This window comes from Harpia harpyja, chromosome 6 (genome assembly GCF_026419915.1).
Source record: "Harpia harpyja isolate bHarHar1 chromosome 6, bHarHar1 primary haplotype, whole genome shotgun sequence".
Lineage (NCBI taxonomy): Eukaryota > Metazoa > Chordata > Aves > Accipitriformes > Accipitridae > Harpia > Harpia harpyja.
In genome coordinates, this window is record NC_068945.1 from 27,178,866 (window position 1) to 27,192,906 (window position 14,041).

Consider the following 14,041-nt stretch of genomic DNA (forward strand, 5'->3'; position numbering starts at 1 on the left):
TTCCTTTGCAGGTTACAGCATACCCTGCAAATTGTTAAGACTTTCAGTTCTGGGTCTAACTGATGGTTTAATTAATTTTCTTCTCCTTCCTGCTAGGGCAAGGTTTGCTGCTCCTGTGCTTTATGAATTTCCCCACCCAGGTAATCACCGTCTTTTTAAAGGCTGGTAGCAACACCTTGCTTTATCCCAAGTGGGGTAATTTTCTAGCAACTGTTTCCTGCAGGGGAAAGGGAAGAACTAGTTAGCATGTCATGTAGGACATCTGATTGCAGTCTGTAACTGAGAGCACTTAAACTTTTTAAGCTGAAGTATGGTGTTGACATGAAAACAAAAGGATAAGCACTGGCTGGAGTGACTGGCTGGGAACAGCAAGTGGTGCTAAACCCTCTCTGGAGGGGCCTCCCAGTCTGAGCAACGCGGGTGCTGCTTTTTAAGACACTTTAAGTTAAAGATACTTGCACAGGCAGTGTTGCCTAGTATGGGATCTTATAGCAAGATCTGGCTTGTGATGTCTTTTCAGGTCAGGATTTCTAACTTCTCCCACCATCAGCCAAGCTAAAAGGCTTTTATGTGCTGGGTCATAAACGTTTAACACCCTGGGTGTGGCTGGGAGGTGAGGCTGATTTTGTGAATATGTGGCCAGGCCCCTATGGACAAACAGGAGTGCTGTACTTGCTCTGTTTCTCCAGGAAAATTTAGATATTAGAGAAAATTGACATATTCTTTCAGACTTTGTTAATCATTTCCAATGGATGCAGGGGGCTGGCTTTTACCCTTGTCCTTCCAGAACATTTGGCAATGCAGCTTAAGTACTGTGTTTCTTTTTTCCCGCTGACCCCAGCAGTCCCTGGGGTCAGTGGGAATCTTTCTGCTTCTTGAGACTGAGCTGCTTTCCTCTGCCCTGTGTGTCGCGGGGAGATGTCTGGTGCAGCCCAGCCATCCGCCTGAAGATCGCAAATGAAGTGGAAGATTTTACTCTCCCCTTGCTCTACATTTTGACTGTGTGGCTCGATGACATCTAGCGGGGCCCTTCCCCCTCTCTGGTATGTGTGTCAAGTTTGGCAGTACTGGGTTTTGAACCACAAAATCTCAGTGGTTCTTCAGTTTCCCAGCTTTTGGCAAATCTTTTACCAGATACTTAGCTTTGCCTTGGTTTCCCCACAGAGGAGAAATTGAGAACAACTTCCCCACGACAAGATACTTTGTCTTTCTGGGGTATGCCCTGTTACATCACCTGTCAAAAAGCTGTCCAAGAATGTCTTCTGGTATTCTCCCTCCTTTTAGTTGAGATCTGTTCTCATGCTGCAGGCAAAGCAGTGGGAATTTTGTGGAGACTGAGGCAATGTTTTCAAAACCTGGAGACTGCAAAAACCTATTTTGAGGCATAACAGATGCTACTGGGCATATGGAACAGCAGAGGGGACTTGCACCAGGACTATAAATGTTCTGCAGATCTTTATGTCCCTGACTCAGTGGGTGGGTTTCCTATGGGAACTGGAAACTGGGAAGGGGAGAAGTGGATATGAATGCAAATCACTAATGTTCATGACTCTCCTGTGGAAAATTTGCCACAGGCAAAGGGGAATAGCATATCTTCGGTGGGATAGGTCTCATGGTGTCCAAAAAGTAGCCGAAAAACCAGCCCTGATGTAGGAAGAGGGTCACATTGACCTGTGGCTAGCTTGAGAGTGGAGCTATTACAGCTCTATATAAATTTGAGAATCCCAGGGCAGCATGTAAACTCTTTAGTGGTATATTTACTATCTGCAATACTTTTGTCCTAAAGTAGTTTTGGACTCCGTGAAAACAGTCTGGTCAATGGTTCTCCAAAAGTAATCCAACAGTCCCTTGTTTCTCAAATGCTGTCTTTGTCCCCTGCATTCCTTTTCCTTCCCTACTGCTGCCTAGCAGTCAGGTTGCACTATTTCACACTTCACTTGCCAGCGAACCTTTTGTTCCCCTGCAAACTTTCCCAAATTCCAAAGCAGCCCTTCTGCCAGCACTGCTGTCCCTTTGCACTAATGACCACTGCATGAGCAATGGTAATTGCTATTACCTGCAGGGGCTTTTCTTGTTCTTCCCATCTCTACTGGTCCCAGCTCGTAACTGGGTGCTACGTGACTGTTCTCTCTCCTCCTCCCAGCACTCTTTCAGCAGAGCTGCTGAGTGATGCACGTGTACACACAGACTTCACACACTATTTTGAATGCAGGTACGTTGATCACAGACCGCATGAAGCACAAGGAACTGGAGAAAGATTAGCTCACCTGCATGGCATGGGGCCTTTCTCTTCCTGCTCCAATATGACTGGCTCAGCTGGCTACAAGTGAACTGTCTTCCTCCTACCCCCAAGTCCAGTGTAGGGAGTTTTCTTTGCCCAGTTCACTGTTGGCTTAATGGCAAAATGCCAAAAGCATTACTCGTCCTCCCCTCCTCACTTCTATAGAGAAGAGAGAGGAGACAGTTTCTTCTCTGGTACTTCATGCCACAGTGTGTTCATTAACTAAATGATTGCACAGGTTTAATCCCAGACACATGTTCCCAGCCTGCTAGAGTGGTGACACTATCTGTGCCAACACACAGTGATCCCTGCTCCCACTGCCCCTCCACAAGGCAACAATTCCTTAAGAGCAGTTCCGCAATGTTAGCGATGCATCGTATCCCAAGTACCCAGCTGACTCATCAGGCTGCAAGGTATGTACAGAGCACTGCAGTGTGTGTAGCTTTCTGCAGGTTTGCAACTGCAGGCTTGCTGGCTGCTGAACCACGAAACTCTCAGTTTACCCCCTGCTCTGTTTTCCTCAACTCTTGTTCAAGCCCCATCACCTATCTACCCAGTGGCTGTCCAGTTTTTCCTGCCCACAGTCTGTCTGTGCAATTGTCCCTGTGATTTAACTGGGTACGCAGCAGGGCTATACAGAATTACACAGTCACACTGCCCTGTGTAAACTCTTGCTTGCTCCTGTCTTTCTGTTTCTGTGCATGTGTTTTATATTGTGGTTTAACCCCAGCCAGCAACTAAGCACCACATAGCTGCTTGCTCACTTCCCCCCCACCACCCCATGGGATGGGGGAGAGAATCGGGGGAAAAAAAAGTAAAACTCGGGGGTTGAGATAAAGACAGTTTAGTAGGCCAGAAAGGAAGAAAATAATAACAATAATAATAAAACAACAACAACAATAATAATAAAAGAATTGGAACATACAAAGCAAGTGATGCACAATGCAATTGCTCACCACTTGCCGACTGATGCCCAGTTAGTTCCTGAGCAGTGATCTGCCCCCCCCAACCCCGGCCAACTCCCCCAGTTTATATACTGGGCATGATGTCACATGGTATAGAATATCCCTTTGGCCAGTTTGGGTCAGCTGTCCTGGCTGTGTCCCCTCCCAACTTCTTGTGCCCCTCCAGCCTTCTTGCTGGCTGGGCATGAGAAGCTGAAAAGTCCTTGACTTGGTCTAAACACTACTTAGCAACAACTGAAAACGTCAGCATGTTATCCACATTCTTCTCATACTAAATCCAAAACATAACACTATACCAGCTACTAGAAAGAAAATTAACTATCCCAGCCGAAACCAGGACATACATATAGTTATCATCAAAGCAGGAGGAACAGCCATTGGATTATTTAAGTTTATTTCTCCTCTGTTCTATTGCTTAATTTTAATGGACCTTAACAAGGGCATGCTAGTTGCATCTCAGAACTATGTCTGGTGATGGTGTGCAAATCAGGCCTGTATGTAGCCCACACCCTGGACTCATCATAGCATTTCAGTTGGTAATTCACCTCGGACTGACTGCTTCCTAAAGAGGATTTTCACGTACTATGGGGAACACCCTGGCCTGGGGAGGGGGTTCAATAAATTTTGTGCTGTATGTTGCAGAAAAGAAGGCTCTGGGAATGGGAGTGGTGTACCTTGACCTCTTTCCTTACTCATAGTACGCCTCTTTAGGTTTACCAACTAACCTTTCATACCATGGCCCTGGGGTGAGCAAGACTTGAAGCGCTGGATGGAGGCTGGTGTTGATGGAAGAAGGTACGCTCTGAATACCATCCCTGACCCATGAGCAGCATTGGCATGGGAGAGGTTGGGGAAGGTGTCAAGAACAAGAGGTGGACCTAGAAAGGAGCAAGAGGCTGAGGGGCTGTGAGAGGAGGAAAGGGAGAAAGGGTGAACCCTTGATAGAAAAAGGAAGAAAACTAAGGCAGGGCAGATTTCTTGGAGGGGGAGATAAGGGGCTATAAGCTGCCACCCGACTACTGCATTCATATCGGAGAGCCACAGTCCTCACCCTAATGCTTTCCTGGAGCTGCGGCTACTGCAGATAGGGTCCTGCATCCCTTGCACACCAGAGTGCAGGGCAGAGCTCTCAGATTTGCCATGGTTTGACTTGGAGCCAGAGGTCGGAGGGCAACAGTCCCACAGCCCAGAGCTGTGTTGCCCTTTGTGATGTTTCAGCTCAGGTCAGTGTTAGTCTGAACACCTTTGATGCACACCACTGCTCAGTGAAGGCTGGTCCAAGGGCTGGGCACTAATTTGGGCCAAAGTCTGCTCCTTATAGGTAGGCAAAAATCATTTTTCTTCCTTTCCCTGTTCTTGGTCACTCTAGTGCTGGCCAGCTCCTGGTATAAATTCAAGGAGATCCAGAGTTATTTGAATTTACACCCTGCAGCAGCTGAATTGTTCCTGTGCTTAAATTAGCTGGAGGTCAGCAATCTTGAAAGCTTTATCCATGTTACCCTCTCTTCCCCTCCTCCCCTTTGCACTCCTCCACGGAAGGAGCAAAGTACACACTTATACTGTCTTTGTGAAGGAAATCCTGGGTTATTTGGGGGAAGGGTGACGCTGCCTTTGTGTCCTGTAATGATAAAAGGAAGTAAGTTGTAAATAAAAGAAAAGGGAAGGACAAGAAGAAAAGGAAGGAGCAAAACATAACGTATCTTTTTATACACCTGCTTCCCCCACTAAAACCCCACCTCAGAAGACACAAAGATCCAGCTGCAAGAACAATAAAGTGTCTGCAAGGCACCATGGTGTCTCTGCAGTGCTGCATTGCCCTGGCAAGGAAGAGCCAGAAAGTTGCTTAGGTGAAAAAAGGCATTGGGCCACATTCAGGTGAAACATCAGCCTTTCCTTTCCATTCCTAATATGCTCAAGCTGCTGGCAAGCATGGCTGTGCTTAAGGGGGAGTGGGAAAAGCAGAGCCCCTGGAGAGAGAGCTCGTTTGGGTTGTGTCCGTGCCAAGGAGTGCATTTGAAGAGAGTCCCACGGGGCATGAGTTGCTGAGGTGCAAGCTGGGCCCAGCAGGAGCGAGTGGCAGAGGCCAGGCTAGATTTGGTACGGCAGGATTGGTACATCGGCCTCGCCGGGTGATATGTGCCTGGGGCAGAGGTAAAGCTCCACACAGAGCTAAGTTAAAATCTGAGCGCTCTGTTGCCCAGACACAAACAGGGATGGCGGGAGCACAAGGGAAGGATGCAGGGGTTCTCTGTCTGGCATGGTTTGTGCTGGTAGGGCAGCACGGGGCAGGGGAGTTTGCTGAGTCAGCAACTCTGCCGAGCTAGAAGAAAAATTATTCCTGCCCCCTGCCAGCACTTCATGCAAATCCAGGATACAGTTCCCAGAAGTGTCCCTACATATGTTAGCAAGAAGGCAACTGTCTGCACATTTTGCAGTAAGAACAGTGTGGCAACTGATGCAGCACTGAGCTGTGAGCCCGGGGTAATGGATCTCCTGAAGGGAAAGCTGTGGAGTACAGTGCTGACGGGCTTAATCTGCTGACTGCCAGGGAGCAGGTTGTTCTTCCTGACTCCGAGGAATCTTGCAGGCAAGACCCAGGACTGGAAGCAGGCAGACTACCAGCCACAGGGCTGGGGTCATGTAGTGCAGTGCAGCCCCCTTCATTACAGCATCCTCATTGCAGGGACAGCGGGCTGGGAAGACTACAGTTCCCAGCACCCTTTTGTACATGTCCCTGCAAACTACACTTCCCAGAACCTTTTAATGAGCCAGAGAGGATATCTATGGGAATAAATGCCAAGGATTTTTGCATAACACCCTGCACCTCCGAAATGCTGGCTAGCCTTTGCTTAGTGAAAATGGGAACAGGGGAAAAGCCAGGGAGCGTCAGCACTGTGGAGCTGTAGTTTTACCCCCCCGCAACAGCCGCAGCAATATCCTCCAGCCCAGAGCATCCTTCCTTCCCTCAGGATTCCCTTGGTGGTCACAGGGAGGACCCTGGCCCCCAGGAAACACGGCTGCTGTGGAGGGAGAGGCAGATAAACTACAGATCCCGGCATTCTCCGGCAGGCAGCACCTGCGGCAATCCCTGCACACTGGGGGGGGGGGGGTGTGTGTGAGGATGAGGATGGAGGGCAGGGAGGAGATGCAGGGCGCCGTGGGGCTACGCTGCACCTGGGATATCCCGTCACCCGCTGGCACCCAGGCCAAGTGGGTGAGGCTCAACGTGGGGGGCACAGTCTTCCTCACCACCAGGCAGACCCTGTGTCGGGAGCAGAAATCTTTCCTGTGTCGCTTGTGCCAGGGCGAGGAGCTGCAGTCGGACCGGGTAAGGCAGCTGGGTTGCCTCCCATACCCTGCCCCACCGAGGGTGGGGAGGGCTGGAGGGATGCAGGGATGAAGCCAGAACCTGACGGCTGCAGGAGTAACTGAATGAAAAATGCATGCTCTTTCCCTCCCCTCTCCCGGGAAGAATTTTCCCTTGCCAGATCCCACCTTGCTGTGTTGTAGCCTGGCACCAGTCTTCCTGAGCTGGGGAAAAGAGATGCCGTCTGCCCTCCACCCCTGCTGTCCCCACATCCCCTGGGTCTGCCTCCCAGCTAGATCTGCCTGACTCAGTCTTGTCCCCTAAAAGGGGCTCTCTGCCCTCTCACACCAGGCCTGTACGCAGAGTTGCAGAAGGAGACCAAGGCCTATTTTTTTGGCTTGCTCAGCTGGGTTGGTCCATGCTGAGGTGGGCACGCTGAGCATACCAATGCAGGAGTTAAAATCCAAGCTGGGCTGACTTGGCTAGGGACCCTCAGGGGCCCATGGTTTCCAAGGAGTCTTAGAAATAGTGGACAGTTTTGCTTAGGTTTGTATTTTCTTATAGTCTGGAGCATTTGAGGGTTGGTTATAAGTTTCCCGTGGGGTTTTTCTCCTTGTGGTCTATCTCTGTTGCTAGGATGAGACTGGTGCATACTTAATAGACCGGGACCCCACTTACTTTGGACCCATCCTGAATTTCCTCCGTCATGGGAAGCTGGTCCTGGATAAAGATATGGCTGCAGAGGGTGAGTGTTGGAGCTCAGAAACTTCCCACTTAACGTTGCTGCAGTAGCCAGGACATAGTAGGACTTGTTGTTGACCTTGTTGTCTCTCATTCTGCTTCTGGAGGTTGATGTGGGGGGATTTGAGAGGGCTATCCCTGCAGCTTTTGGAAAGCATACCGATTTTTCCTTTACTAAAGGGGTTCAGAGTAGGTGAGGAAGGCATCCTACAGGTCTTGTGGCTTCACGACTGTTCGTTCAGCAGAGATGTCACCAAGACAGAAGTAGGCAAGATCTCTCAGCCTCAATAAACCATTTTTTACTTGTTCCTGATCCGCTTTCAACCAGGCTCTGTGACTGAGTTTTCTGTTAATGACTGAGTGTTTCTAATGAGGAATGAAAACCCAGAAGACCAAACAAAACCAAGCTCATCTCTTCTACTGACCATACTAATGACCATCATTAATCAGTGATATGCAATGTATGCTACTAGTGCTCTGATGGGTTGTGGACTGCAGCAATTCCAGTGGAGCAAGCCAGACAAACCAATCCCTCATTTGAGGTTGACAGGGGATCCAACAGGATAACTCAGTAACATCATGGTGTTACCAGCCAGCAGTCCCCAATGTCTCGTTATTTTTCGGATGCTAGAGTCTGACAAGGAGCCAATTCCAAACACAGGCTGTGCTGTCCAGCCCTTGCCAAGCACAATTTCTGCATGTTCCTTAGTCTTCTTGCCTCTCTCTCTTACATATTTTCACCTAATGCAAGGAAAGTTTTCTTCAGAATCGTCTTATGAGTTACAATTCCCAAAATATATCTAAGTAACGGTAAAGAATTGTAATAAACACAATTCTGAGGTGTCTCCTACTTGACATTTCTTGTAATCCTGAGGTTCAGAGTTCATCCAGACAGAGTTCATCCACAGGCTTTAACGTCAAATCTGAAGCATAAATAGGAGTCCTGTTCATAGCTTAACATTGCCTTTTGTTCCTGCTGCAGACACTCAAGCTGGCATAAAACTAACCCTTTAGACGATTCACAGCTGAATGAGGGACTTGGAAGAGGTCTAAGTGTGTCAGGTAGTGAAGGATCAGTCTCCCCACCTGCATTGTCTGGGTGCTGCCCTGGGGACATGTGAGTGTTGGCTCCTAGCCGCCTTTCCCTCACTGACTCTCTGGGAACCCACCTCCCTTTCCCTGAGGACCTGTTAGCAAACAGGTGAGTCTCAGGAGAGGTGATGGATGCAGACACCATAGAGAAAAAAAACAAAACACTTCTCCATTTACCTGTTTTGAGGTGAAGCACAGGGGAGAGAGCCAAAGATCATCTGAAGTCATATGGGGCTGCAAGGTGGGTGCAACTCCAACTGGCCCAGGAAGAAAGTTGGGATTTTCCAGGGTCTTTTGGTGACAAGGTCAGAACAAGTTATGGTTCTCTGCCTTAAGTAGAGGGCCTTAACAAGATGATAACTAGTGGTTATTGAGAGAGGCTGGAGCCTACATTTATTCTCCTTGGCCAGTTAGCTGGGGAAGGTATTAGCAGTCCTCGGCACAAGGCTTCACTGGCAGTGCCTGTTTCTGTAGTAGCGGGCAGCATAAGGAAACTGGGGTGAGCTTTAGAAACGCAATGCAGAAAGCCAGGTTCAATTCCCTGCAGTAAGAGTTTCAAGCAACAGAAACCTGTTAAAAAGTGAGGCTGCAGTGTCATTTCTCCCTATGGACTTTGGGAAGCTCAGAACTGATCTTTTGCAAGCCAAAAACCAAAGATGGGCTGTTAACTTTCTGTCTTTGTGGTCCTTCTGTCTGTCTTTCTCAGGGGTCCTAGAAGAAGCTGAGTTCTATAACATTGGTCCTTTAATCCGAATAATCAAGGATCGACTGGAGGAGAAGGACTACACAGTAACTCAGGTATGGAGAGAAATGGCAAGGAAAGATAGAGTGGGGTGGGTGAAGGAGGGAATGTGGAAAGGGAGAGGTGAGTCTAGGGTGAAGGAGGGAATGTGGAAAGGGAGAGGTGAGTCTAGGGAGAGTAGACTTGGGAGAAGCAGCAAGGAATGGAAAGAAGCAACTAATCAAGAGTTTATGTGCTAATGTCTACATAGCAAAATCTTGCAGGGGACAGGCTACCACCATTTTAGTTACAATAAACAAGTTACAGGCTTGTTTTGCATCCCCAGAAGTAATGCTAGATGTAGCCCCTGAAACTAAATCAGCTCCTCTGGCTTTTGGAAGAAGGCAGCTGGTTGCTGTGGGATATGGAAGAATGTTTGTGAGGAGAACGAAGGTGTCATGGAGAGGAGGGCTCTGGTGTGGGGAGTCCTGGGGGTGTAATCACAAGGAAGAACATGGGGATACCTGTAGAGAAACCTGGAGGGAAGAGGTGAAGAGGTGTCTGTGGAAGAGTTAAATGCAGACAGTGAGGCACAAGGGATCAATCCTGTGGCACAATCACACCTTGTCTTGGCAATAACCTTTTAAAACCTGTCTTCTGGGAACGTTGGCTGATAATCTCACTTTTCGTCATGTCTGCCTCAGGTTGTAAGCCTCCAGCAACACAGTTACTTTGTGCTGGCAAAACCCCATCAGCATTTGTGGCATTTGCACAAATGACTTTGTAATAACAAATGCAACTCCCCACTGAAAGAGCCCAATATCTTCTGGGGACAATGCAGGCAGCACTCAGCTCAGTCTCGCCTCTCCAGAAGAGATACCGTTGTGCTTGCTCCCCGTGAAAGCATAGCAGAAAGTTGGGTTGTGGTTTTCGCTCCCCTTTAACCTGGGATGTGGGGAAGAGAACAAGTCTGTCAAGGAGGGGTACTACCACTTCATTCTGCAGGAGGGCGACAGCCTTTAGCATCTGACCGTTGTCAACACGCCGTGCAATTTTGCTGTCAGGTGCCTCCTAAGCATGTCTACCGCGTGCTACAGTGCCAGGAAGAGGAGCTCACTCAGATGGTGTCCACTATGTCGGATGGATGGCGCTTTGAGCAGGTATGGGGAAGGTAGACGAAGGAGTTGTCTTTTGGGGAGAAGATCATGGCTATCATACAGTCCCCAGGCAAGGCACCTTCCCTCTTGGAGAATATCGGGTCAGTCACTGATGGTGCTGTCACACTGGCTCTCTCTTGCCTCTTCTCTAGAGGTTTAGAGGACATTGTGTGAGGTTAAGCTGTTTTGCATCCTGGCTGACTCCTGGTTCTCTGTGGTGCCTCCTCAGCTTGAGGTCTTTCTGTTGAGGGTATGGATTGGACTCCATGCTGCATGATGGGGCCTTCTGCCTTGCTCCCCAGGTGGAGTGGACGTTTGCAGTAACATGTGCTCATGATTCTTGCTCTCGCCTTTTCTAGCTTGTGAACATTGGCTCATCCTATAACTACGGGAATGAGGATCAGACAGAGTTCCTGTGTGTGGTCTCCAAAGAGCTTTACAACTCCCCCAATGGCCTGAGCTCTGAGCCCAGCCACAAAGCCAAGGTGAGACCAACTTTGCTATGGCCCCGCTCCCGTTGCCTATGAGATCGTTCACTCTTGTTTGCTCCCTCTTTCTTTCCTCTCTCCACTGTGACTGTGGGTCATCTCGGTGGTGAAATACAGGGGCTTGTCCTGGTGTTCAGCACCGTGGCATACACCCATTGCCCAAATGGAGGAGTGCGTGTGTTGAGAGTGTGTGGCAAATGGCTTTAGCAAGTGATCCTGGCACTTCTCATGCTACTCTAACATCCCCCTCGTGCCTCCTCATGACCATGCTCTGTGCATCACTCTGCCTCTAGGGTGTGATTTCCCTGAAGGTTTTGCAGCGTTCTCTTTCCTTTTGCTGAGTCCCAGCCTAAGGGGCAGGAGATCACCTTCTCCCCTTTTGAGGGAAGGACAGAAACGTGTGGCAGTGCCTGACATCCTGCAGACACGTAGGATACAGGAAGGAGCACTAGCAACTGATGGCAGTTGTTGGGCAGTGTGATCACAGCACTTGTAAGTGGATTAGGTAGCCCTGGACGTGATGCTCCAGAGGAAGACAAGGCTCTTTGCTCCCTGACCTAGAGCTGTCTTGGCCATGGGGAAAGGTCCCTTTTTATTCCAGTGTCATGACCATTGCTTTATTCCTTTGTGTGTCAGAACAAACTGCCGTGGCTCATCTTGCAAGTATCTCCACTGTTTCTTCCCTTTGTCCTGCATGCTGGGCCACAGAGCACAGAGGAGGACCTGGAAGAGGAGGAGCAGGAGGTGGAGGAGGAGGCAGAGGCAGAAGCAGAAGCAGAGGAGAAAGGTGCAGCAAATCCTTGAGGAAAATGATAAAAATAACCCCCCAAGCATAGACCCGTCCACCTTTCTGGTGAGAGCTCACAGCTAGCTGCAGGGAAGGACTAGAGCAGATATGGGGTTTGGGGGCAGTCCTCTCCAGGAGCAGGAGTCTCTCTGGAGATAAAACTGACAGGGGAGAGCTGTTACGGTGGCTGCTGCTTTGTATTTTAAACTGTTTGGTTTATTTACAGTTATATTTTTATTTGCAGACTGTCCATCTATTCGGGATTGCACTAAACTCTTTCTTGCCCCGGACCCCCCCCTCCTGCTCCCCTCTGTGTCCATCCCAGCACTGTCACCTACCTCCCACTCTGCCCCACTCCCCAGCCTCCAGCATCCTTCCCTCTGCTCTCTTTCAACCCCCAGGGCTCAGAGTGGTCCCTGCCGGGGCCCCTGTCTCTCTCTGCTCCTCACTTTTCCTCCTCTGCAGGTATGTTACCTGTCCGCACTCTCAGCTCCCGCCAGCCTGAGCTCTGCATGAGTGACTCACTTCCCTCTTGTGGGTATGGCCCTGGTTTGTAGAGCTTGGGGAGGGGAAGGAGGGAGGGGAGGTTGACTCATCCCTAAGGTAGCTTTTCCAATTCTCATCCTATGTGTGCCTTTACCTGCCAAGCAGGCCCTACGGCTCCAGACCAGAGGCTCTGGCAGCAGAAAGGAGAGCGCAGCTGGGAGAAATGAGGAGGGGTGGAAATGAATGCAAAGCAGGCAGGGGTGGCACGGGGAAGTGGGGGAAGTCTGCCATGCGGCTGCCTGACATGCATGCCAGATCGCTTCTCCAGACTGCTGTCCGCAGCTCCTTTGCCTGCCAGCCTGAGAGCAGTTTGCAGAAGGCAGCCTGTTATTTTCCCCTCCCCACTCTCGCTTCCCTGGGCTTTTCCCCCACCGCCTCTGCCAGGGCGAGAGCGCAGTGGGAGAGGGTGGCGAAGGCAGAGCAGAAGCGGCCGGTCCCCGCTCCAGATGTTCTCGCAGCTGTGTGCGAAATGAGCCTCTGTGCTCTGCCTCCTGGCGTACATGGGGCTGGGTACAGAAAGCTTTAGAAGGAGGATTCCTGTCTCATACTGGAAAACGGTGGGGCTCTTGTTAAACTGGAGGTGCTCAGTGCCACTCTCCGTCCTGGTGGAGGGCTCTTGTTAGCTGGCTGACATTTGTCTCTCCCTCCGTTCGAGAGCCTCCTTGTCCATGGCTGTGGGACCTGAGTGTTATTCTCTTAAAAGTCAGTGTATGTTAATCACGCAGCCTTTTCCTTCCTTTTTCTCTGTTCTCCCACCCTCACTCCTCATCTCTTTTCTTTTTCTTCCGTTCTCATTTCCTCTGTCATTTCCCTTTTCCTGTTTCTCACTCTCCCCTCCATGCTCAATTGCTTTTCATTCCTGCTGTTGATTTGCTTTCTCTCCTTCTCTCTCCTTCTCTAGCTGTTGCAAGCCAGAGGTCTGAGGATGTGATCCCGGCACTCCACTCCGGCCTTTTCATTTCTTGTTTATATCTTTATTTTTGTACTGCAGTGTACGGCAGCCCCTTGCCTCACAGTGACACTTCACTCTTCACACGCAGCCATTCTTTTTTACAAACTCACTTGGGAGGCCTGAACCTCCAGCCCTGGAGAAGGGTAAATGATTCATGGAGCCCCTGGGCTGTTCTAGGGGCTGGAGCCCATGGCCCCCTCCCATGCCTAGCAGCCTGGCTTTCCTTAATGTCACAGTGGCCCCTGCTGGGGACACCAGTAATCAGCCACTGCAGCCTGTGGTCCCTTCTGAACACCCTGGATGCGACTGGGACCCCGAGGTGGTGGCAGCTGAAGAAGGACCAGTCCTTGCCCTTTGGCTGTTGCAGGCAGCTGGTCTGGGCTTGTGGCCAGAGGGCAAGTGCAGAGCCACAGCCCTTTTCTGGGCCACCTGCACTGCTCCTGGGGTGACCCTGCACTGGGTATCACGCTCCTTGGTGCCTCCCTCCCTTGTCCCCCAAAGCAGCCCTGTGTCGGCAGGGTGAGGAGGAGACAGGCGTGGTGCCCGGGTACCGGGAACACCCTGGCACCCGATGTCGTGACAGCTAGCACCAGGAGATCCTGGTCTTGGGGAGCAGGGCGTTTGCATCACTGCTATGTCCGAGGACACCAGGTTGCAACTCCTGAATAAAGTTCACAGTCTGTTCCTCCTTGCCGCCTCTCATTTCAAGTGGCAAAAAATTGGTGCTGGTAGAAGGGAGTGGGAGCTGGAGAAGAGGAGTTTGGATTCATCACCTGGAGCCATCAGAAGCTGCTTGTGCTGTGCCTGTCTTCTGGGGGCTGGAGGGACTTCCCACTGCATCTGGGCTGCATTCCCACTTCAGGCAGCTGGGCTACAGAGCAGGTCTGCTTGTGGGTATCTGCACCCCTAAATCATAACAATAAGGGAGGGCCACCTATCTAGCTAGTGTATTGACCCCACTGCGCCTGGGGGACAGCTGAGAGGGAGGGCAGGGGTGTGGAAAC

General features: G+C 50.3%; 1 protein-coding gene across 9 annotated transcripts; it reads left to right on the forward strand.

The window, feature by feature from the left end:
• The first annotated feature begins 4,047 nt into the window (after positions 1 to 4,047).
• Positions 4,048 to 13,725, forward strand: KCTD17 (potassium channel tetramerization domain containing 17). Of its 9 annotated transcripts, none has more exons than XM_052789250.1 (8): positions 4,048 to 6,574; positions 7,190 to 7,298; positions 9,093 to 9,184; positions 10,172 to 10,267; positions 10,624 to 10,749; positions 11,389 to 11,539; positions 12,005 to 12,077; positions 12,987 to 13,725. In XM_052789250.1, exons 1-8 carry the CDS (start codon positions 6,368 to 6,370, stop codon positions 13,006 to 13,008), a joined length of 876 nt encoding a protein of 291 aa, XP_052645210.1. In that variant the 5' UTR covers positions 4,048 to 6,367; the 3' UTR covers positions 13,009 to 13,725. The 9 variants fall into 9 exon arrangements, with proteins under 9 accessions (XP_052645210.1, XP_052645212.1, XP_052645213.1 ...); XM_052789252.1 differs by having other exon boundaries at positions 11,461 to 11,539; XM_052789253.1 differs by lacking the exon at positions 12,005 to 12,077 and having other exon boundaries at positions 11,389 to 11,605.
• The last annotated feature ends 316 nt before the right edge of the window (positions 13,726 to 14,041 follow it).